This window comes from Oncorhynchus kisutch, linkage group LG24 (assembly GCF_002021735.2).
Source record: "Oncorhynchus kisutch isolate 150728-3 linkage group LG24, Okis_V2, whole genome shotgun sequence".
NCBI classification, from domain to species: Eukaryota; Metazoa; Chordata; class Actinopteri; order Salmoniformes; family Salmonidae; genus Oncorhynchus; species Oncorhynchus kisutch.
The window spans coordinates 6,985,492-7,009,226 of record NC_034197.2 but is presented as its reverse complement, the minus strand read 5'-3'; the positions used below and the strand labels follow the sequence as shown (position 1 = coordinate 7,009,226).

Below are 23,735 nucleotides of genomic sequence, written 5' to 3'. Positions count from 1 at the left end.
GCTCTATCAGCTAAATCTACTTTCCCCACATTCCTACTGTGATGACATCTACTAGGTCAAATGCACACCATATCAGTCAAACCTACCTCCCCAATAAGGCCCCAAAGTATACACTGGATGCTGTAGACCTAAACATGCAGTAACTCTCTTCGATAAACTAAAGTTAACACCCGATCTGAGCTACCAACTCGTATTTTGACTACAAGAACTTAAATATTAAAGGTAGATGAAGCGATATGGTGTATGCAGAAAGTAAATTGTATAGTGGGTCAATTTCTGCAATAATTAAGACTGGTTGAAGTGAGAGGCTCAACTTCTCCGCTGTTTTGGTCCCGTGGCTACCACGCTGTAACAGCTTGTAGTGAACATGCACAGATACTGTGTGAAAGCGAAGTCTCGCATCTAGCCCATCTCAATATGGACAGTGTTGATCTTAGCTGAGTCTAACTTTAAAGTAAATTGTAATGTACAGTAAAACAAATAGTAAAATAAAAATGTTTTCCCTGTAATCCATCATACCAACAATGGCAGAAATTCATCAGATTTGTACATTTTCTTTGTAAACATTGTAAGAAGTAGTCCACAAAATATTTTTGGATACATTTGTCACAGGGAAGATTGGTGACCAACGTGGACTTAGGGCAATTGGTATTATTCTGTGAGTAAATCTACTCCACTCCATTTAGTACTTTATATTATGTCACATTTGGTTACATTATGAGTGGAATAGCCGTCATACAATATCATACGATTTACAAGACGTATTGTATCATACATCTTATCCTGTTGTCCAATAGCATACCAATTGGATGATGTAACGTATTATGTTAGTGTAATGAATGAAATTTACTTTGTGCATCTTATCTTTGGTGTCATAAACAATCCTTGGTTCCTGCCTGTGTCTGGTCAAGAGAGGAGAGGCTCTGGAGGAACATCTGGCAGAATGCCCAGAATATTCTTTATGTTAAGATAGAGATGGAGCCAGTCACATGTGGAAACCGTTCCAATGAATCATGTTTATGTAGGTTTAGATAGCAGTATATAAGGCTCTATGTAAGGAACACCCTTTAAGATGCCCACTTCAGACTGGTGCTTATGCATCTAAGTTTGACTTCATTTAATATTGACTTTGAGTGTCCTGTCTAAGAATTTCCACAACATTGGTATTACACGTCTTTTTCTGAGACCACATTGCTTAAATTACATGGAGAATTTAAGTTGGTTGTTAGTGGAACTAATGACAAAGGTTAGGATCATTTACCTAAAAGGTTATGAGAACTAAAATCACGAAGGTTAGATGAATTTATGGAGCAGGTTGGGAAAATTCGGTTAATTTTAGAATAAGGGTTAGGGGGAAGGGTTAGCTGAAATGCTACAGTTGTTTTTAATGCTAAAAGTATCTTAAATAAAATAGGCTATATTAATTTTGGCTACTCCGTTTTGTGTCAACATGCCATGCCTAAAAGATGAAATAATACAAAATAAATATCAATTTAAAATCTGAATATTTTTCAATTACACCTATTTTAAAAAGAAATGAAGACAGTGTCACAATTAACCCGTGAGAAATACCAGAGGGACATTTCACTTCCACCACTTTCGGTGTCATAGAAACTTCTTCACAACGTGTAGGCCTAATGGTAGCTAAAATATGTAGCCTATGTTGTTTGTATACACATATTATGAATGTAAACACAAATATTATTTACATACTAAGTAAAAGCCTAAAACTGTTACTTTGATCCCCGGTCATCCCTATGTATAATACATCTTGGAAGTGCTTAGATATACGTAATGTCGGTGTCGGTCTATGTTTCGTATGTCTCAGAGGCAAAGCTGTGGTGTCAGTCACTGTTACAAAGTATTAGGGTTGGGTGTGACGTCAAGGCACAAGTGCCGCCGACCATTTTTCTGGGAATTTTAAGGTTGACAAAATTGAGGAAACAACAACTGTTGAATGATCGGAGAACTCTGATAAAACAATTCTATCATCTGGTGTTGTCAGAACATGTTTGCGATGAGACATTTCAGCGGAGCAGAAAATATTGATTTAAAAATGTCATAATTTATCGGAACACACCAACAAAGACAACCGACATTCTGTTGCACATTACAATATTTTCGCGACTGTTTATTTATTGTTGGATATTCATAGGCATAGGCGAATAGACTAATTGCTGAAGAGGCTGACCTAACGGTGCCACTTCCAACTTTTTCCGCATGAAGGTCCGTTCTTTCCCTTCTTTCGCAAAGCTGCATCAGACGAGCTGCCTCGCATGAGCCACCTCGGGGCGAGTGTTCTGCTCTGCCTGCTCGGGGAATCAGGATGAGAAAACCCAAAGTTGGACGAATGTTTCTGGCGACATGCGTTGGGTCACTTTTTATGGTCATATTGTACTTTCAGAACATCACAAGGCCAGGTAAGTTTCGAGCATCACCACACATCAGGGTGCTATGAGATGGTGCCCTATGATGTTCTTATAGGGCGACGTTTTGGTGTATTACATACACTGATTGTAGGCTGTTTTTCATTAGGCTAGTCCCACTCATTTATTAAATATTATATTCAATAAATCGTTTATCACAAGCATCATGTCAAACTGAAATTAACTACCATGACTGTTGCTCAATTTCTCCCTAAATTAGCATGTGTTGAGTTGAGACACAATGGAGGGGTAAAGTGGCGGGGCATGAGTAAGAGCACTATGAGTGTGAACCATGGAATGTTTTGGTAGCCCCCTCTGAGAGACCCTTAAGCATTCCTGGGCCTTTTTGGACTCGTTTCCTCAGCTCTCCTGTGCTCCCCTGTGCTAGGGCAGAGGAAGAAGAAACGTATACCCTTAAGGGATTGAGTGATACTGAGGGACAGAGAAAGATAGGAGGGAAGATAACCTGGGAGCGAAGCTAGGTTAGGTTATGTCTGAAGTTTTAACAATGGAGAGAATTAAAAATAAACCATGTATTTCAATTCCACAGTATGCTGTTGTTATACCACATATATGGGGAAAGAACTACTATGTAATAAGTCCAGGTTCCTCATTGTTACAGAGCCTCCAAGAGTAAGTGAGCAACTAAGGAAGGGACACTCTTACTATGCTATTACATTATGTCATAGGATAATTTCTATTTAAAAATGAAAGTTTAAAAAAAAATCATCCTTCCTATCCAACCATCTCCCAGGGGCAGATTTTTTGCCCCCCCCCCCCCCCCCACCCCACGCTCCAAGCGCGTGCACAACATTTCTTAATGGGGTTTAGAGTAAAGATGTAATTTAATTGTAAATATGTATTACCTTTTAATGTGCTGTTAAAACAGCTAGTCATGATGTTTTCATCTGATCAAAAAGTAGGTTACCTTTGCACGTTCATCCAAAATAATTCCAGCATCCTGACAGTGCACTGTGCCACCCTCCAACTTTCCTTCACTTCACTTCACTTCACAAGTGGCTGAAACTATCTTACCAGAAAAAGCATCCGAGTGAGTGAAATAGCCCCCCTCTGTCCGACAACACTGTATGTAGTCCATGTACAGTATGTGATGCTGTCTGGCCAAAAAAGAGTATGACTTGGCATACTCTTTTTGTCCAGACACCATCAGATATATGGGCTACACATCCATGTCCTCTGCCTCGACAACGATGGCAGTATTATCAGCAGCACCTGTCTTTACTAAAGAAATGCGTATTGTATCCTCCTACAGTCTAAGGGCCCGGGGCTGGGTGCCCCCAAATACAATGTTTTTAGTTTTCTAAATATTTAGGACTAACGTATTTCTTGCCACAAAATCTGAAACTGACTGCACCTCTTTTTGTTAAGAGTTGCAGGGTAGTAGCTGATATGTATTGTTTGAGTCACCTGCATACATAGACACACTGGCTTTACTCAAAGACTAGACAGCTGCCTAGACGGCTGCCCTGGGGAATGCCTGATTCTACCTGGATTATGTTGGCGAGGCTTCAATTAAAGAACACCCTCTGTGTTCTGTTAGACAGGTAACTCTAACAGGGGTGGCAAGTAGCCTAGTGGTTAGAGCATTGGGCCAGTAACCAAAAGGTTGCTAGATTGAATCCCCGAGCTGACAAGGTAAAAATCTGTTGTTCTGCCCCTGAACAAGGCAGTTAACCCACTGCTCCTAGGCCATCATTGTAAATAGGAATTTGTTATTAACTGACTTGCCTAGTTAAATAAATGACAAATTCTCCACAAGCAGGGGTTGTATGTGTTACACACTTTGTGTAAGTGCCATGCATGCTGAATGATCTTCCCTATAAGCTTGCTGAAATTCTGTTGTCAATTTGTTTACTGTAAAATAGCATTGTATCTGGTCAACAGTGCGTGAGGATGGTCGGAAATCACAGATTAAAACCCCATAAACATATGTTGATTTATTTTGAATATTGTCTACAAATCAAATCAAATCAAATGTTACACATATTTTACAGATTTTATCGTGGGTGTAGTGAAATACTTATGTTCCTAGCTCCAACAGTGCAGTAATACCTACTAACAATACAAAACAATTACAACAAGAAAAGGAATGTCAAAGTCCAGAATATAAATAAATATGTACAGTATTCCACATTTTGTTGCGTTACAGCCTGCATTCAACATTTATTAAAGTAAAACATGTTTTTAGACATTTTAGCAAATTTATTGAAAATGAAATACAGAAATATCTCATCTACATTCTGTGAGTATTCACATCCCTGAGTCAATACTTTGTTGAAGCACCTTTGGCAGCGATTACAGCCACTCAGGAACATTCACAGTTTTCTTGGACCTGAAACAGGTTTTACTCTAGGATTTTGCTTGTGCTTAGCGTTCTATTTATTTATATTTTATCCTGAAAAACTCCCTAGTTTTTGCTGATTACAAGCGTACCCATAACATGATTCAGCCACCATTATGCTTAAAAATATAGAGAGTGGTACTCAGTAGTATGTTGAAATAGATTTGCCCCAAACATAACACTTTGTATTCAGGACAAAAAGTTAATTGTTTAGCACATTTTTTGCAATATTACGTTAGTGCCTTGTTGCAAACATGATGCATGTTTTGGAATATTTGTATTCTGTACAGGCATCTTTCTTTTCACTCTGTCAATTAGGTTAGTATTGTAGAGTAACTACAATGTTGATCTATCCACAGTTTTCTCCTATCACAGTCATTAAACTCTGTAACTGTTTTAAAGTCACCATTGGCCTGATTGTGAAATCCCTGATCGGTTTCCTTCCTCCCCAGCATATTAGTTAGGAAGGACACCTGTATCTTTGTAGGGACTGTGTGTATTGATACAACATCCAAAGTGTACTAAATAACTTCACCATGCTCAAAGGCATGGTGTGTCGGCCAGTGACAAAACAATCTCAATTGAATCGGTTGTAAATTCAGGATGTAACATAACAACATTTTGAAAAAGTCAAGGGGTGTGAATGCTTTCTGAAGGCGTTGTATATGATGGTGTGTAGAGACAGTATAAATAGAAAAGCTGTGTACAGCAATAGTTATATAGGATGAGCCTTGACTAGAATACAGTATATACATTTGAAGTGGGCCAAACAGTATGTAAACATTATTAAAGTGACCAGTGTTCAATAACTATGTTGTACTGTTGAAGTCGGAAGTTTACATACACTTGGAGTCATTAAAACTTGTTTTTCAACCACTCCGCAAATTTCTCGTTAACAAACTATAGTTTTGGCAAGTCGGTTAGGACATCTACTTTGTGCATGACACAAGTCATTTTTCCAACAATTGTTTACAGACTGATTATTTCACTTATAATTCACTGTATCACAATTCCAGTGGGTCAGAAGTTTACATACACTAAGTTGACTGTGTCTTTAAACAGCTTGGAAAATTCCAGAAAATGATGTCATGGCTTTAGACACTTCTGATAGGCTAATATACATAATTTGAGTCAATTGGAGGTGTACCTTTGGATGTATTTCAAGGTCTACCTTCAAACTCAGTGCCTCTTTGCTTGACATCATGGGAAAATCAAAAGAAATCAGCCAAGACATCAGAAAAACAATTGTAGACCTCCACAAGTCTGGTTCATCCCTTGGGAGCAATTTCCAAACTCCTGAAGGTACCACGTTCATCTGTAGAAGTTATACTACGCAAGTAAACACCATGGGACCACGCAGCCGTCATACTGCTCAGGAAGGAGATGCGTTTTATCTCCTAGAGATGAGCGTACTTTGGGGTGAAATGTGCAAATCAACCCCAGAACAACAGCAAAGGACCTTGTGAAGATGCTGGAGGAAACAGGTACAAAAGTATCTATATCCATAGTAAAACCAGTCCTATATCGACATAACCTGAAAAGCCGCTCAGCGAGGAAGAAGCCACTGCTCCAAAACCGCCATAAAACAGCCAGACGATGGTTTGCAGCTGCACATGGGGACAAAGATCGTACTTTTTGGAGAAATGTCCTCTAGTCTAATGAAACAAAAATAGAACTGTTTGGCCATAATGACCGTCTTTATGTTTGGAGGAAAAAGGGGGAGGCTTGCAAGCCGAAGACCACCATCCCAACCGTGAAGCACGGGGGTGGCAGCATCATGTTGTGGGGGTGCTTTGCTGCAGGAGGGACTGGTGCACTTCACAAAATAGATGGCATCATGAGCATCATAAGGAAAATTATGTGGATATATTGAAGCAACATCTCAAGACGTCAGTCAGGAAGTTAAAGCTTGGTCGCAAATGGGTCTTCCAAATGGACAATGACCTCAATCATACTTCCAAAGTTGTGGCAAAATGGCTTAAGGACAACAAAGTCAAGGTATTGGAGTGGCCATCACAAAGCCCTGACCTCAATCTTATGGAAAATGTGTGGGCAGAACTGAAAAAGTGTGTGCGAGCAAGGAGACCTACAAACCTGACTCAGTTACATTAGCTCAGCTCTGTCAGGAGGAATGGGCCAAAATTGACCCAACTTATTGCGGGAAGCTTGTGGAAGGCTACCCTAAACGTTTGACCCAAGATAAACAATTTAAAGGCAATGCTACCAAATACTAATTGAGTGTATGCAAACTTCTAACCCACTGGGAATGTGATGAAAGATATTAAAGCTTAAATATATCATTCTCTCTACTATTATTCTGACATTTAACATTCTTAAAATAAAATGGTCATCCTAACTGACCTAAGACAGGGAATTTTTACTAGGATTAAAATGTCAGGAATTGTGAAAAGCTGAGTTTAAATGTATTTGGCTAAGGTGTATGTAAACTTCCGACTTCAACTGTAAATAGGGCAGCAGTCTCTAAGGTGCAGGGTAGAGAACCAGGTGGTAACTGGCTAGTAACAGTGACTAAGTTCAGGTCAGGGTACTAGGCGGAGGCCGGCTAGTGGTAATTATTTAACAGTCTGATGGCCTGGCTATAGAAGCAGTTCTTCAGTCTCTCGGTCCCAACTTTGATGCACCTGTACCTTCTAGATGATAGCTCGGTGAGCAGGCCAGGGGTTGGGTATATTTATCTGTAACCACGTTACCATCCACAGTTTTTATGCGAGTACAGTCAGTTTGACTGGTACGGTACAGTATGTACCATATAAAAAAATATCACAACAGCTGTGATGGAAAAAGGACGTTACTGTACAATTTTATGAATGCTAACAGATAAATATTTCGTTCAACATAATGGGATTAATTTGTGTCGGTAAAATGTATTATGCGAGAAATGGCGGTGGTAAGTCCTTTATGCGCAAATATTAATATAGTAATCATTATATCGAAGTAAACTTGGAGTCACACGATGATATGTTGTCTGGAACTCACACTACGACTAGGGAAATGCAGTTTATTAGGCGACACATGAAATAAGTTATGATGAACTTCACAGGGTGGTGAAAGTGCACAGGGATCTTGATGCCCCTTTCCAATAAGTATTGAGGGTCGGATTCTGGGGACACGATGATCGATTATTGATGCTCCTTTCAAATAAATATTGAGGGTCTGATTCTGGTGACATGATGATTGACTGTCGTTTGACAAATACAAATATTCTTGCTCTTATCCATAATAATCATAATAATAATAATAATAATAATACATCATGTAGACTACCAGTATCTGCGAGCTGTTGGCTAGAGTGAATGTCCCAAGACTTAGAGACCATTTTCTTTTTTATTTCGGTATATGAAAACTTAAGCGAAAAAAGTACAGTTTTTATCTGCAACAAGATAAACATCAGTGCTTGATGACATAGTGCACACAAAACGGTGGAAACTAACTTGTTTCAGAATAAACATATCTGTGTATTTCCCTATAGTGAATGTCTCTCCTCTGTGGGCAGAAGGATTCACACCTCGGACTTAGCAGTACTATGTCCAGTCTGAGAAAGAGCTGACTAAACGTGTGGGTGGGTGTACACACTTGTCAGTTACTGAAAGGTGCTAGATGCGCCAAGCCTGCTTTACAAGTCAGCTCAATGTGACATGTGAAATGTGAAAAAAATGCATGTGAAAATAGTTAATGTCTACTTTTCAAACAGGACCTTTGATCCTTCAGATAATATTTAGTTTGTCTATACTCTCTCCTGATATCCTTTTAGGTTGAGTATGTCGTGAGCCCTGTACCACGGACTTAAACGCACATGATGATCCAAGGTCTGCTAGAGCAGACTTTCTCAACTCTTCGACATTTAGATTATTCTGGTCTTGTTCTAAACCTCAAATACGTCACTGTCAGATATCATTTATATTCTAAATTCTTCTTCTTCTGTGAAAAGCTGACATCAGCGTAACTGAGTTACTGAAGTTACAACAGAAAGTAATTTCAAGCAGCAATGTATTCCTTATGAGATAATGATGTTGAAAATACTGTAAGTATTTTTTAATTAATAAACACATTTTGCTCACTGGGTTGGGCCCACACACATTTTCATTACTATGCTCTTTTACCATCACACACAAGCAACATCTTCCTACGTTGGCATTATGTGGGTCTTGTCTAGTCAACAAACAAGGCTGGCATATGTCCCAATCCTGCCACATGCCCATGGCACCATAGAAAGCTGAATCAGTCGAAAGTCACACCTGCTGGGTGTTTGTTCTTGCTGAATAAGCAATTGAGAGACGTTAAAAGTAAATTGCTCACTATTTTAACACAAGTATGGCCTGTTTATTCCATTTCTGGGGTGCTTTTGCTATGCAGCTGTGGTCTATCTGTATAGAAACAGCTATGGTCTATACAGCTATGGTCTATACAGCTAGTCTATACAGTTATGGTCTATCTGTATAGATACAGCTATTCTATGTAGCTATGGTCTATATACAGTGCCTTCGGAAAGTATTCAGACCCCTTTAAAAAAAAAGATTTAAAATCAACAATCGACACACAATACCAAAAACAGGTTTTAATAAAAAATAAAAAAGTATTAAAATAGAAAAACATAACTTATTTACATAATGTTCAGACCCTTTGCTATGAGACTCTAAATTGAGCTCAAGTGCATCCTGTTTCCATTGATCATCATTGAGATGTTTATACAACCTGATTGGAGTCCACCTGTGGTAAATTCAATTGATTGGACATGATTTGGAAAGGCACATATAAGGTCTATCTATATAAGGTCCCACAGTTGAAAAAAAACTGTGGGAAAAAAAAACAACCCATGAGATCAAAGGAATTGTCAGTAGAACTCCGAGACATGATTTTTGTAGAGGCACAGATCTGGAGAAGGGTACCAAAACATTTCTGGAGCATTGAAGGTCCCAAGAACACTGTGAGGGACCACTAAGACTCTTCCTAGAGCTGGCCATCCGGCCAAACTGAGGAATCGGGAGAGAAGGGCCTTGGTCAGGGAGGTGACCAAGAACCCGATGGTCACTCTGACAGAGCACTAGAGTTCCTCTGTGGAGATGGGAGAACCTTCCAGCAGCACTCTACCAATCAGGCCTTTATGGTAAAGTGGCCAGATGGGCGCCACTCCTCAGTAAAAGGCACATGACAGCCCGCTTGAAGTTTGCCAAAAGGCACCTCATTTACAACTGCAACCTGGCCAAGATAAAGCAAAGCAGTGCGACAAAAACAACAACACAGAGTTACACATAAACAGACATACAGTCAATAACACAAAATAAAATAAAAATAGAAAAATCTATGTACAATGTGTGCAAATGTAGAAGACTAGGGAGGTAGGCAATACATTTTAATAATTTTTTAATTTTTTTTACCTTTATTTAACCAGACAAGTCAGTTAAGAACACATTCTTATTTTCAATGACGGGCCTAGAGGCGAAAATAATTACAATTTAGCATTAATAGGGAGGGAGGTAGGCAATAAATAGGCCATAGAGGCAAAATTTATTACAATTTAGCATTAATACTGGAGTGATAGGTGTGCAGATGTGCAAGTAGAGACACTGGGGTGCAAAAGAGAAAGAGGGTAAGTAATAATATGGGGATGAGGTAGTCGGGTGTGCTATTTACAGATTGGCTGTGTACAGGTACAGTGATCGGTAAGCTGCTCAGACAGCTGATGCTTAAAGTTAGAAAGGGAGATATAGGACTCCAGCTTCAGAGATGTTTGCAATTCGTTCCAGTCATTTGCAGCAGAGAACTGGAAGGAAAGGCGGCCAAAGGAAGTGTTGGCTTTGGGGATGACCAATGCAATGTACCTGCTGGAGCGCGTACTACGGGTGGGTGTTGCTATGGTGACCAGTGAGCTGAGATAAGGCGGGGCTTTACCTAGCAAAGACTTATAGATGACCTGGAGCCAGTGTGTTTGGCGACGGATATGTAGTGAGGGCCAGCCAACGAGAGCATACAGGTCACAGTGGTGGGTAGTATATGGGGCTTTGGTGACGAAACGGATGGCACTGTAATAGACTACGTCCAGTTTGCTGAGTAGAGTGTTGTAGGCTATTTTGTAAATGACATCGCCGAAGTCAAGGATCGGTAGGATAGTCAGTTTTGCGAGGGTATGTTGGGCGGCATGAGTGCAGGAGGCCTTGTAGTGAAATAGGAAACCGATTCTAGATTTTGGATTGGAAATGCTTAATGTGAGTCTGGAAGGAGAGTTTACAGTCTAACCAGGCACCTAGGTATTTGTAGTTGTCCACATATTCTAATTCAGAACCGTCCAGAGTAGTGTTGCTAGTCGGGCGAGAGGGTGCGGGCAGCAATCGTTTTTTTTTTTTTTACAGAGCATGCACTTAGTTTTACTAGCATTTAAAAGCAGTTGGAGGCCACGGAAGGAGTGTTGTATGGCGTTGAAGCTCGTTTGGAGGTTTGTTAGCACAGTGTCCAAAGAAGGGCAAGATGAAAGATGAACGAAGCAAAGTACAGAGAGATCCTTGGTGAAAACCTGCTCCACAGTGCTCAGGACCTCTGACTGGGCTGAAGGTTCACCTTCCAACAGCACAACAACCCTAAGCACACAGCCAAGACAATGCAGGAGTGGCTTCGGTACAATTTTCTGAATGTCCTTGAGTAGCCCAGCCAGAGCCCGGACTTGAACCCGATCGAACATCTCTGGAGAGACCTGAAAATAGCTGTGCATTGACGCTCCCCATCCAACCTGAAAGAGCTTGAGAGGATCTACAGAGAAGAATGGGAGAAACTCCCCAAATACAGGTGTGCCAAGCTTGTAGCGTCATACCCAAGAAGACTCGAGGCTGTAATTGCTGCCAAAGGTGCTTCAACAATGTACCGTGTAAAGGGTCTGAATACTTATGTAAATGTAATGTTACCGTTCATAATTTTTTTTAGATACAGCTAGTCCATACAGCTATGGTCTTTTCAGCCATACAGGGAATAGTGAAACTGTATCTTGCATCCTGTGATCTCCACATATCCAATGATAGGAGAAGCTAAAAGAATATCTTTTCAAAAATAAAAATCTTCTGATTTATTTTTGGACTAATGTATAGAGTAGTGATAACCCACTGGGCACAGTTTAATTCAACATCTATTCCGTGTTGGTTCAATGTAATTTCATTGAAATGACATGGAAACAACGTTGATTCAACCAGCGTGTACCCAGTGGGTAGGGTTTAATTTGGTTATCTTGACGTTGTTTCGCAACACTGAATCTCCCACTTCTCTGAATCTCCCACGGTGCATGTGGCTTCCACAAAAGCTGAAGTCATAATCAGTGACGCAGGCTGAAGTGTAGAGCAGATGAAGTGACAGCGATGTAGAGGGGAGGGGAAAGTGTGTTTTATCAGAGCAGGAGTCACATGCAAAGTCACATGCTAGTCACAAAAAATACTTGGTCTGTGACACCTTTCCACGTTTTGTTTTGAGTCAATAGGTATTCAACCTCTTTGTTCTGGCAAGCATAAGTAAGTTCAGGAGTAAACATTTGTTTAACAATTCACATTAGTGTCATGGACTCTGTGTGCAATAATAGTGTTTAGCATGATTTTTGAACAACTACCTCATCTCTGTACCCCACAAATACAATTAGCTGTAAGGTCTCACAGTCGAGATGTAAATTTCAAACACAGATTCAACCACAAAAACCAGGGATGTTTTCTAATGCCTCGCAAAGAAGGGCACCTATTGGTAGATAAAATATTTAAAAAAATGTACACATTGCATATATCCCTTTGAACATGGTGAAGTTATTAAGTACACTTTGGATGGTGTATCGATACACGTAGTCACTACAAAGATACAGGCGTTCTTCCTAACTCAGTTGCCGGAGAGGAAGGAAACTGCTCAGGGATTTCACCACGAGGCCAATAGTGACTTTAAAACAATTACAGAGTTTTATGGCTGTGATAGGAGAAAACTGAGAATGGATCAACAACATTGTAGTTACTCACTAACCTAATTGACAGAGTGAAAAGAAGGAAGCCTGTATAGAATACAGATATTTCAAAACATGCATCTTGTTTGCAACAAGGCACTAACGTAATACTACAAAAAATGTGGCAAAGCAATTCACTTTTTGTGCTGAATACAAAGTGTTACTGTATGTTTGGGGCAAATCCAATACAACACATTACTGAGTACCACTCTCCATATTTTTAAGCATAGTGGTGGCTGCATCATTGTCACGTTCTGACCTTTATTTCCTTTATTTTGTCTTTATTTAGTATGGTCAGGGCTTGAGTTGGGGTGGGCAGTCTATGTTTGTGTTTCTATGTTTGGTATATGTTTCGGCCTAGTATGGTTCTCAATCAGAGGCAGGTGTCGTTAGTTGTCTCTGATTGAGAATCATACTTAGGTATCCTGGGTTTCACTGTTGGTTGGTGGGTGTTTGTTTCCTGTGTCAGTGTTTGTGCGACACGGGACTGTTTCATTTATATTCACTTTGTTATTTTGTATTCTGTCGTGTTCAGTTTATACTATTAAAACATGGACACTTACCACACTGCGTATTGGTCCGATCCTTGCTACTCCTCTTCAGACGAAGAGGACGATATCCGTTACAATCATGGTATGGGTATGCTTGTAATCATTAAGAACTGGGTAGTTTTTCAGGATAAAAAAGAAATGGAATGGAGTTAAGCACAGGCAAAATTCTAGAGGAAAACCTGGTTCAGTCTTCTTTCCATCAGACACTGGTAGATGAATTCACATTTCAGCAGGACAATAACCTAAAACAGAAGGCCAAATCTACACTGGAGTAGCTTACGAAGAAGACAGTGAATGTTCCTGAGTGGCTGAGTTACCGTTTTGACTTAAATCTACTTGAAAATCTATGGCAATACCTGCACATGGTTGTCTAGCAATGATCAACAACCAAGTTGACAGAGCTTGAATAATTTTTTAAAGAATAATGGGTAATGGGTGTGGAAAGCTCTTAAAAATGTACCCAGAAAGACTCACAGATGTAAACGCAGCTGAAGGTGATTCTACAAAGTATTGACTCAAGGGTGTGAATACTTATGTAAATGATCAATTGAATCCATTTTGAATTCAGGCTGTAATACAACAAAATGTGTCAAGGGGTATGAATACTTTCTGAAGGCACTGTATACAAGGAGTACCGGTACCAAGTCAATGTTCAGGGGTACGAGGTAGCTTTTTATTTTATTTAGCCTTTTTTTAAACTAGGCAAGTCAATTAAGAACAGTAGGAAAAAGCAGGAAAGTAGGAAGTAGGAAAAAAGTAGGAAAAAGTAGGAAAAAACACATCATGACAATAGAGACACCGTAACAGTACATAAAGAGAGACCTAAAGACAACAACATAGTATGGCAGCAACACATTACAACAGAGCATGGTAGCAACTCAACATGGTCCAAACATTGTTAGGCACAGACAACTGAACAAAGGGCAAAAAGGTAGAGACAATGTGAAGCAGCCACAAGTATCAGTAAGAGTGTCCGTGATTGAGTCTTTGAATGTAGAGATGGAGATAAAACTGTCCAGTTTGAGTGTTTTTAATTATTGTTCCAGTCACTAGCTGCGAACTGAAAAGAGGAGCGACCCAGGTATATGTGTGCTTTGGGGACCTTTAACAGAATGTGACTGGCAGAACGGGTGTTTTATGTGGAGGATGAGGGATTCAGTAGGTTACTAAGATAAGGGGGAGTGAGGCCTAAGAAGGTTTTATAAATAAGCATCAAACAGTGGGTCTATTGTCAGGTATTAAGAAATTGACAGTTTACAGAGAAGTATAGAGTGCAATGATGTGTCCTATAGGGAGCATTGGTGAAAAGTCTGATGGCTGAATGGTAAAGAACATCTAGCTGTTCGAGAGAGCCCTTACCAGCTGACCTATCAATTATGTTTCTGTATTCTAGCATGGGTAGAATGGTCATCTGAATCAGGGGTAGTTTGTCAGCTGGGGTGAAAAAGGAATCATTACTATATAATAAGGTTAAGGGCAGAGAAAGCTTGTTGGACACTAAGAAAGCTTTGTTGTAGAGCATTCAACAGAAAATCCGGGGAGGGGCCAGCTGACTGTATAATCTACATATAAATGGATGACAGAGCATTCTACTGCCTGAGCTATGTTGTTGATGTAAATTGAAGTGCGTGGGGCCTAGGATCGAGCCTTGGGGTACTTCCTTGGTGACAGGCAGTGGCTGAGACAGCAGATGTTCTGACTTTACACACTGCACTCTTTGAGAGAGGTAGTTAGCAAACGAGGCCAAATACCCCTCAGAGACACTGACACGGAATCCAAACCGGCTGCGCGCGTGCACCATCGTGCGCTATCGTGCGCTATCATGCGCTATCATGCATAAATGTATTTTGCCCCCCCCCACACCAAACGCGATCACGACACGCAGGTTAAAATATCAAAAACAATCCAATGACATTCATTTGGGAACAGGTCGAAAATCATTAAACATGTATGGCAATTTACACTTGCATTGCACTTGCTAGCTAACGTTAATTTGTCCTATTTAGCTAGCTTGCTGTTGCTAGCTAATTTGTCCAGGGATATAAACATTGAGTTGTTATTTTACCTGAAATGCACAAGGACATCTACTTCGACAATTAATCCACACATTAAACGGCCAACCGAATCGTTTCTAGTCATCTCTCCTCCTTCCAGGCTTTTTCATCGTTTAATTTATATGTTGATCGCATCTAAACTTTCATTGTATTACCATGACTACCGGCAAAACAGTTTGTCTTTCAGTCACCCACGTGGGTATAACCAATGAGGAGATGGCACGTGGGTACCTGCTTCTATGAACCAATGAGGAGATGGGAGAGGCAGGACTTTCAGCGCGATCTGCGTCAGAAATAGGAATGACTTGTTGGTGCGTGTGAGCGTGTGGGCGCAATAATTGAATAACATGGATTTCTAAATGTATTTTGCGACGCTCGCGCACGCGATGTGTCCGGTCTGGTCAGCATGTAATACTTTGGAAGATCTGTCTTGTTGAAAAAGGTTATAACCAGAAAGGTAAACATCAGTGTTCAGAACACTCTTTCTTAACCATGTCTCAGTAATGACCAACACATCTGGATTGGAGCTGAGAACCCACACCTTCAATTGATACATTTTAGGTAATAAGCTTCTAGTGTTAATGTGCTGAAAACCCAGGCTTTTATGAGAGCAGAAATCAGTGAAGCAGAAATCAGAATTGCAGATCCACTCACTTAGATTTTACTATGACATCAGATGGCAACAAGATCATATTGTACAGAAATTTCATCAGTTAACATGAGATCACAGCCGGCGAGAGGGGGTTAGGTCCGTGTAACCGATAGAGAGTCAGGGTCGCAAGTGTGGAATCAAGCATTGTCTGTCCCAGGATCAGGTAAACAAGCAAGTTCATAGTCAACAAAGCATGTTGGAGTCATGGAGCAAATAGCACAAAGCACAAGAAAAAAATTTAACAGCTTGGGGCTAGCCATTGTAAGTTCAAAGAGGGAATATGTACATGTAGGTAGGGGTAAAAGTGACTAGGCAATCAGGATAGATAATAAACAGAGTAGCAGCAGCGTATGTGTAGAGTGTGATAGTGCGTGTGTGTCGCGTCAATGTGCATGTGTGTGTGTTGTGTGTGTGAGAATATGTATTGTGTGTGTGTCAGTGAGAGTGTGTGAGTATTTGGGTAGAGTCCAGTGAGTGTGCACAGAGCCAGTGCAAGGGAGTCCGTGTAAAAAAAAAGGAGTCAATGCAAATAGTCCAGTTAGCCGTTTGATTAACTGTTCAGCAGTCATGGCTTGGAGGTAGCAGCTGTTCAGGAGCTTTTTGGTCCTAGACCTTGCTCCGGTACCGCTTGCCATGCGGTAGCAGAGAGAACCGTCAATGACTTGGGTGGCTGGAGTCTTTGCAAATCGTTAGGGCCTTCCTCTGATACCACCTGGTATAGAGGTCCTGGATGCAGGGAGCTCAGCCTCAGTGGTGTACTGGGCCATACGCACTACCCTCTGTTAGCAATTTGCCAAGCAGTTGCCATACCAGGTGGTGATGCAGCCAGTCAAGATGTTCTCAATGGTGCAACTGTAGAACTTTTTGAGGATCTGAGGGCCCATGCCAAATCTTTTCAGCCTCCTGAAGGGGAGAGGCAGGAGACGTTGTCATACCCTCTTCATGACTGTGTTGGTGTGTTTGGACCATGATAGGTCCTTAGTGATGTGAACACCAAGGAACTTGAAGCTCTTGGCCCGCTCCACTACAGCCCCTTCGATGTGAATAGGGGCATGCTCTGCCCTCCGTTTCCTGTTTTCTACGATCAGCTCCTTTGTCTTGCTGATGTTGAGGGAGAGATTGTTGTCCTGGCACCACACTGCCAGGTCTCTGACCTTCTCTCTATAGGCTATCTCTTCGTTGTTGGTGGTCAGGTCTACCACCGCCGTGTCATCGGCAAACTTAATGATGGTGTTGAAGTCGTGCGCGGCCACGCAGTCGTGGGTGAACAGGAAGTACAGGAGGGGACTAAGCACACACCCCTGTGGGGCCCCTGTGTTGAGGTTCATCATGGCTGATGTGTTGTTGCCTACCTTCACCACCTTGGGGCGGCCTGTCAGGATGTCCAGGATCCAGTCGTCAGTTACCTTGACTTTGTTGTCCTTAAGCCATTTTTCCACAACTTTGGAAGTATGCTTGGGGTCATTGTGCATTTGGAAGGCCCATTTGTGACCGAGCTTTAACTTCCTGACGGATATCTTGAGATGTTGCTTCTATATATCCACCTAATTTTCCTTATGATGCCCATGATGCCATCTATTTTATGAAGTGCACCAGTCCCTCCTGCAGCAAAGCACCCCCACAACATGATGCTGTCACCCCCGTGCTTCACGGTTGGGATGGTGGTCTTCGGCTTGCAAGCCTTCCCCTTTTTCCTCCAAATATAGCGATGTTCATTATGGCCAAACAGTTCTATTTTTGTTTCATCAGACTCGAGGACATTTCTCCAAAAAGTACGATCTTTGTCCCCATATGCAGTTGCAAACCATCGTCTGGCTGTTTTACGGCGGTTTTGGAGCAGTGGCTTCTTCCTCGCTGAGCGGCCTTCCAGGTTATGCCGATATAGGACTGGTTTTACTGTGGATATAGATACTTTTGTACCTGTTTCCTCCAGCATCTTCACAAGGTCCTTTGCTGTTGTTCTGAGATTGATTTGCACTTTTCGCACCAAAGTACGTTCATCTCTAGGAGACAGAACGCATCTCCTTCTTGAGCGGTATGTCGGTTGCGTGGTCGTATGGTGTTTACACTCGCTTACACTTGTTTGTAAAAAATGTAATTCTGAGGTCTTGGCTGATTTCTTTTGATTTTCCCATGATGTCAAGCAAAAAGGCACTGAGTTTGAAGGTAGGCTTTGAAATACATCCACAGGTACACCTCCAATTGACTCAAATGATGTCAATTAGCCTATCAGAAGCTTCTAGAGCCATGACATAATTTTCTGGAATTTTCCAAGCTGTTTAAAGGCACAATCAACTTAGTGTATGTAAACTTCTGACACACTGGAATTGTGATACAGTGAATTATAAGTTAAATAATCTGTCTGTAAACAGTTGCTGTAAAAATGACTTGTGTCATGCACAAAGTAGATGTCCTAACCGACTTGCCAAAACTATAGTTTGTTACCAAGACATTTGTGGAGTGGTTGAAAAACGAGTTTTAATGACTCCAACCTAAGTGTATGTAAACTTCCGACTTCAACTGTAAACAGGTTACCTTGGCGTTCTTGGGCACGGGGACTGTGGAGGTCTGCTTGATACATGTACATATTACAGACTTGGTCAGGGAGAGGTTGAATATGTCAATGAAGACATGTTATGAGTACACGTCCTGGTAATCCATCTTGCCCTGCGGCCTTGTGAATGTTAACCTGTTTAAAGGGCTGACTCATATTGGCTACGGAGAGCGTGATCACACAGTCACTTGCCAGGTTGACGAGATTTCATCAAGATACGATCCTTTCACACATAATTTTCGAGTTTTTGTTGTGTTGAATCTATGTGATAAGACCTCTTGACCCACTTTCTCATTTCCTTCTATTATTTCTTTCTCTCTCTCTCTTTCTCTCTATTTCTCACTCTGTTCCTCCCTCCCTCCCTCCCTGTGAGATGTAAAGCAATCCTCTGCATTCAACTGGCACATGTGCAAATCCAATCCGTTTCCTCTCACTAGTGAGGAGGGCCCCAACACTGACATGCCTCCAGCCCTGAGGTGCTGGGGCTCATGTGAGATCATGCAGCATAAGGTAAAACATATTGAAATTAGAACTCAATGGGCTACTGTACTACAGTGTGCTATAGCAGCACTGGCCACAGTCAGATTTGCTTGACAAGGTGAGGGTGATAGAGTCGGATACTGTTCAGGACAGCTCAACCAGTAAAGAATATGATGTCTTTTTGTGTTCCAAAAGGATGCTCAGTAACGCCAAAGTTCCTTGAACATCGAGTACCTGTCACTAATCACTAAAGAAAACAGACAATAATGCCCTTTTCAGATGATTCATCTGTTTCGCCTTTTCTCCCTCTATGTCTTTGTGCCTATAGCTGTGGAGCAGTCTGGGGGGAAGGGCATCGCCCCAGGGAAGACCAGGAGAAGTCCACTACAGACCCTCTACAACGGAGACCAGGTGACTAGCTTTAGAATGGCCCCATTATATCATGCCTTGAATGCGTGTGAACACTCACGGTTATGTACTGTTTATTCACCTGATGTTGATGTGTAATTGTTTCCATATTTCCAGAATTTGACAAAGCAATGATCTTGGAGAGCCAATTTTGACACATTTGATTTCCCAACAAATGGGTAGCCTTTGGTCTCTGAACTGAACTATTGCTGCTATACATTAAATATTGTTACATCATACTACATACCAACCACCTTTTTCTTGAACTTTCCTCAGAGGTAATGGCTCAAGCGTTACTGCAAGAATGAGTTGAGTTCATTTGATTTGACTTAGAAGTTATGACTCATGTCCTTAGTGGTTACTATAAAAACAGTACCCCCTCTTCCTCCGAGAGACAAAGCTCTCTTTTTCAGCTTCAATATCCAAAATCTCAGGAATCCAGTGTATGCTGAGTGATACTGCAACTCTCTATCTCTCTCTCTCTCTCTCTCTCTCTTTCTCTCACTCTTTTTTTTTTGCTCTCTCTCACACAGAGAGCAGTTAGTTTGGTGCTGCTGATGCAACTAATCTTATCTGTTGTGTTATTTTTCTCTTGGACTCCGTCCACCTGGCAACCCCTCTATCTTCTGTTCATTATTCACAGTGGGTCAGCAACACAAAGCAACATGCCCATCCTTGATCCTTCTATTGCTTCCTCATTGCTCAAATCAAGCCACATCGTTTGCTTCTCTTTATTATAACGTTAAACACGCTGTCTACTGGGAAACACAGTGGATGGCCTTGATGTTGCAATGCCAATTCCAGTTAATTTTACTAATCCGACAAGACAGATTAAAACATTGTTGTTGTTTCTCTGTTTTAGTCAGAGAATGTGACTACATGAAGATGTTATCACTTGGAGAGATGTAATATTTCATCACTTTTAAGTGTTTAATTCTAAATGTGAGTGTTGACCTTGTATGTCCCCTCCTCTTTCTGTGGCCGTAGTTGGATTTGTCTGCAGTGCAGACGTCTCTGCGTGGTCGGCGGGAGCTGCTGGAGCAGGCGTGTCTCACCCACACCAAGAAGCGACGGGTGTTGACCCCAGACGACCTCCGCCACCTCATCGTGGACGATAAGCATGGCCTGCTGTACTGCTACGTCCCCAAGGTGGCCTGTACCAACTGGAAACGCGTCTTCATGGTCCTGACGGGGGACGGACGCTACCACGAGCCCCTAGCCATCCCTGCCAACGAGGCCCACGTGGCTGGCAACCTGCGCACACTGTCAGAGTACTCTACCTCTGAGATCAACCGCCGTCTGCGCAGCTACCTGAAATTCATCTTTGTGCGGGAGCCCTTCGAGAGGCTAGTGTCGGCCTACCGCAACAAGTTCACCCGCAGCTACAACACGGCCTTCCACAAGCGCTATGGCACCAAGATAATCCGCCGGCATCGGCCCCAACCCCAGCCGGATGCGCTGGAGCGGGGCAACGACGTCTCCTTCCAGGAGTTTGTGTACTACCTGGTGGATCCCCGCACACAGAGAGAGGAGCCCTTCAATGAGCACTGGGAGCGGATCCACTCACTGTGCCACCCCTGCCTCGTCCACTACGATGTGGTGGGGAAGTATGAGACTTTGGAGCAGGACTCCCGCTCTGTGCTGCGGCTGGCTGGCACTGATGGGGAGGTTCGCTTCCCTACCTCAGGCAAGAGCACCAGGACCAACGGGGACATGGCAGCTCAGTTCTTCCAAAACATCAGCCCCTTTTACCAAAAGAAGCTGTACAACCTTTACCGCATGGACTTCCTGCTCTTCAATTACTCCAACCCAGAGTACTTGAAGACTAGATGAGGGCGACTCTCTCCATGTCAGCTAGAGATTTAGTAATCAATCTGTTTGGCTCTGTAATTTGTAATTAATCTGGGTGCGTAGAGCTTGTAATTGATGTTCCAGATGTTATTTATACAGGCCTTACCAGTAGGGGGAATCACTACATTGTCAGATGTAAGAAGTTTATGGGCATAGGTGGCTGACCTTGGAGTCGCTATATTTGCTTTAATCCTTGTCATGTGGCCTAGATAAGAGAGAAGCAGGTTCTTCTTTTACAATTGAATGTGTCGAGGGTTGTAAAGAACTTGTTGTGTGTATCACAGAATCCCTCGACTATGCCTTCTTCTTTATTTATACAATTGTAAGAGTATTTATTGTGAATATAGACTGAGTCATGGACAGAGCGCATTGGGTGAGGACATTCTAATTCATGCATTTCTTTCTGCTTGCACATACAGCATGTTTCTTTGGCTCTTGGACATCTTCTGCAGCCAAAAATGTTCCTCTGGGTGTCATAAAACTTACATAAACCACCTAACAAAAGAAAGCATAGTCCACAAATAAAAAGAAAGAAAAAACCCCAATAAAAATAAGTAATTTACTCTCTATTGACAGAAGTATGAGGCTTGCACAGACCCAATATGAATTGAACCAGTTTAAATGGTATATCTTACATGGTAGAATATTTTTTTAAATAAACAGTGAAGTCCTCATTCATACTGTACCATGTCACAATTTTCCCACATTATAAAATGATTGCCACCTGTTCATTGATGTTACATAAGCCACAGTTGATAGTAAATATGTTCTGATCAACAATGTATGCTGGTTATATAAAGCCTGGCAGGTAGATTGCCTGCAGATAGGGAGTTAATTACAGAAATGGCAGATGCTTTGCAGAGTCACCTCTTTATTTAGCTCACGTCAGACTGAGCAAACGGTGCATAGCTGTGGTTTGGGCCAAGGCAGCCCCTCATCAGAGCACTCCTTGTTGAACTGTGGAAAGCCACCTAGGGCTAACTACCTACCTACAGGGGCACTACATGTTAAAACCAGGTAGGCCATCTGGTAAAAAGCAAATATTAAATTACATTTATAGCATGCAGTATTTTTCTTGACTATGAGAGCAGTAAATAAAATGAGTTTTCATGACTGTTGATGTTATGCCTCATTGCAACCTTTTGGAACAAAGTTTGTCCATAACAACGGTATACTGTATGGTGCATTCGAAAAGTATTTAGACCACTTCACTTTCCCCACATTTTGTTACGTTACAGCCTTATTCTAAAATGGATTCAATTTTTCCTCAACAATCTACACACAATACCCCATAATGACAAAGCAAAAACAGGTTTTTAGAAAATTTAGCAAATGCATAAAAAATTATAACTGAAATATCACATTTATATAAGTATTCAGGCCCTTTTACTCAGCACCTTTGGCAGTCTTGAGTCTTCTTGGGTATGAAGCCAACAAACTTAGCATACCTGTATTTGGGGAGTTTCTCAAATCCTCTTAAGCTCTGTCAGGTTGGATGGGGAGCATCGCTGTACAGCTATTTTCAAGTCTCTAGAGATATTAGATCGGGCTCATGTCTGGGCTCTGGCTGGGCCACTCAAGGACATTCAGATACTTGTCCGAAGCCTCTCCTGCGTTGTCTTGATTGTGTGCTTAGAGGCATTGGCCTTTTGGAAGGTGAGGTCCTGAGCCCTCTGGAGCAGGTTTTCATCAAGGATCTCTCTGTACTTGGCTCCGTTCATCTTTCCCTCGATCCTGACTAGTCTCCCAGTCCCTGCCAGTGAAAAACAGCCCCACAGCATGATGCTGCCACCACCATGCTTCACTGTAGGGATGGTGCCAGGTTTCCTCCAGACATGATGCTTGGCATTCAGGCCAAAGAGTTCAATATTGGTTTCATCAGACTAGAGAATCTTGTTTCTCATGGTCTGAGAGTCTTTAGATGCCTTTTGTCAAACTCCCAGTGGGCTGTCATGTGCCTTTTACTGAGGAATGGCTTCCGTCTGGCCACTCTACCATAAAGGCCTGATTGGTGGAGTGCTGCAGAGATGGTTGTCCTTCTGGAAGGTTCTATCAGAGTGACCATTTGGATCTTGGTCACCTCCCTGACCAAGGCCCTTCTCCCTTGATTGCTCAGTTTGGCCGGGAGGCCAACTCTAGGAAGAGTCTTGGTTGCTCCAAACCTCTTCTGTTTAAGTATGATGGAGGTCACTGTGTTCTTGGGGACCTTCAATGCTGCAGAAATGTGTTGGTACCCATCCCCAGATCTGTGCTTCGACACAATCCTGTACAGATAATTCCTTTGGTCTCATGGCTTGGTTTTTGCTCTGACATGCATTGTCAACTGTGGGACCTTATATAGACAGGGTGTGTGCCTTTCCAAATCATGTCCAATCAATTGAATTTACCACAGGTGGACTCCAATCAAGTTGTAGAAACT

General features: G+C 41.8%; 1 protein-coding gene across 1 annotated transcript; it reads left to right on the top strand.

Moving 5' to 3' along the window:
• Window positions 1–1,848: 1,848 nt before the first annotated feature.
• Window positions 1,849–23,070, top strand: LOC109869402 (carbohydrate sulfotransferase 11-like). Its single transcript, XM_020459526.2, has 3 exons — window positions 1,849–2,420; window positions 19,386–19,468; window positions 20,453–23,070. The coding sequence occupies exons 1-3, from the start codon at window positions 2,327–2,329 to the stop codon at window positions 21,296–21,298; spliced, it is 1,023 nt and encodes a 340-aa protein (XP_020315115.1). The 5' UTR covers window positions 1,849–2,326; the 3' UTR covers window positions 21,299–23,070.
• The last annotated feature ends 665 nt before the right edge of the window (window positions 23,071–23,735 follow it).

Coding starts and splice junctions, on each gene's coding strand:
- LOC109869402 (XM_020459526.2), top strand. CDS start 2,327: ATGAGAAAACCCAAAGTTGGACGAATGTTTCTGGCGACATGCGTTGGG. Junction 2,421..19,385: donor TCAGAACATCACAAGGCCAG/GTAAGTTTCGAG, acceptor TTGTGCCTATAG/CTGTGGAGCAGTCTGGGGGG. Junction 19,469..20,452: donor CCCTCTACAACGGAGACCAG/GTGACTAGCTTT, acceptor CTGTGGCCGTAG/TTGGATTTGTCTGCAGTGCA.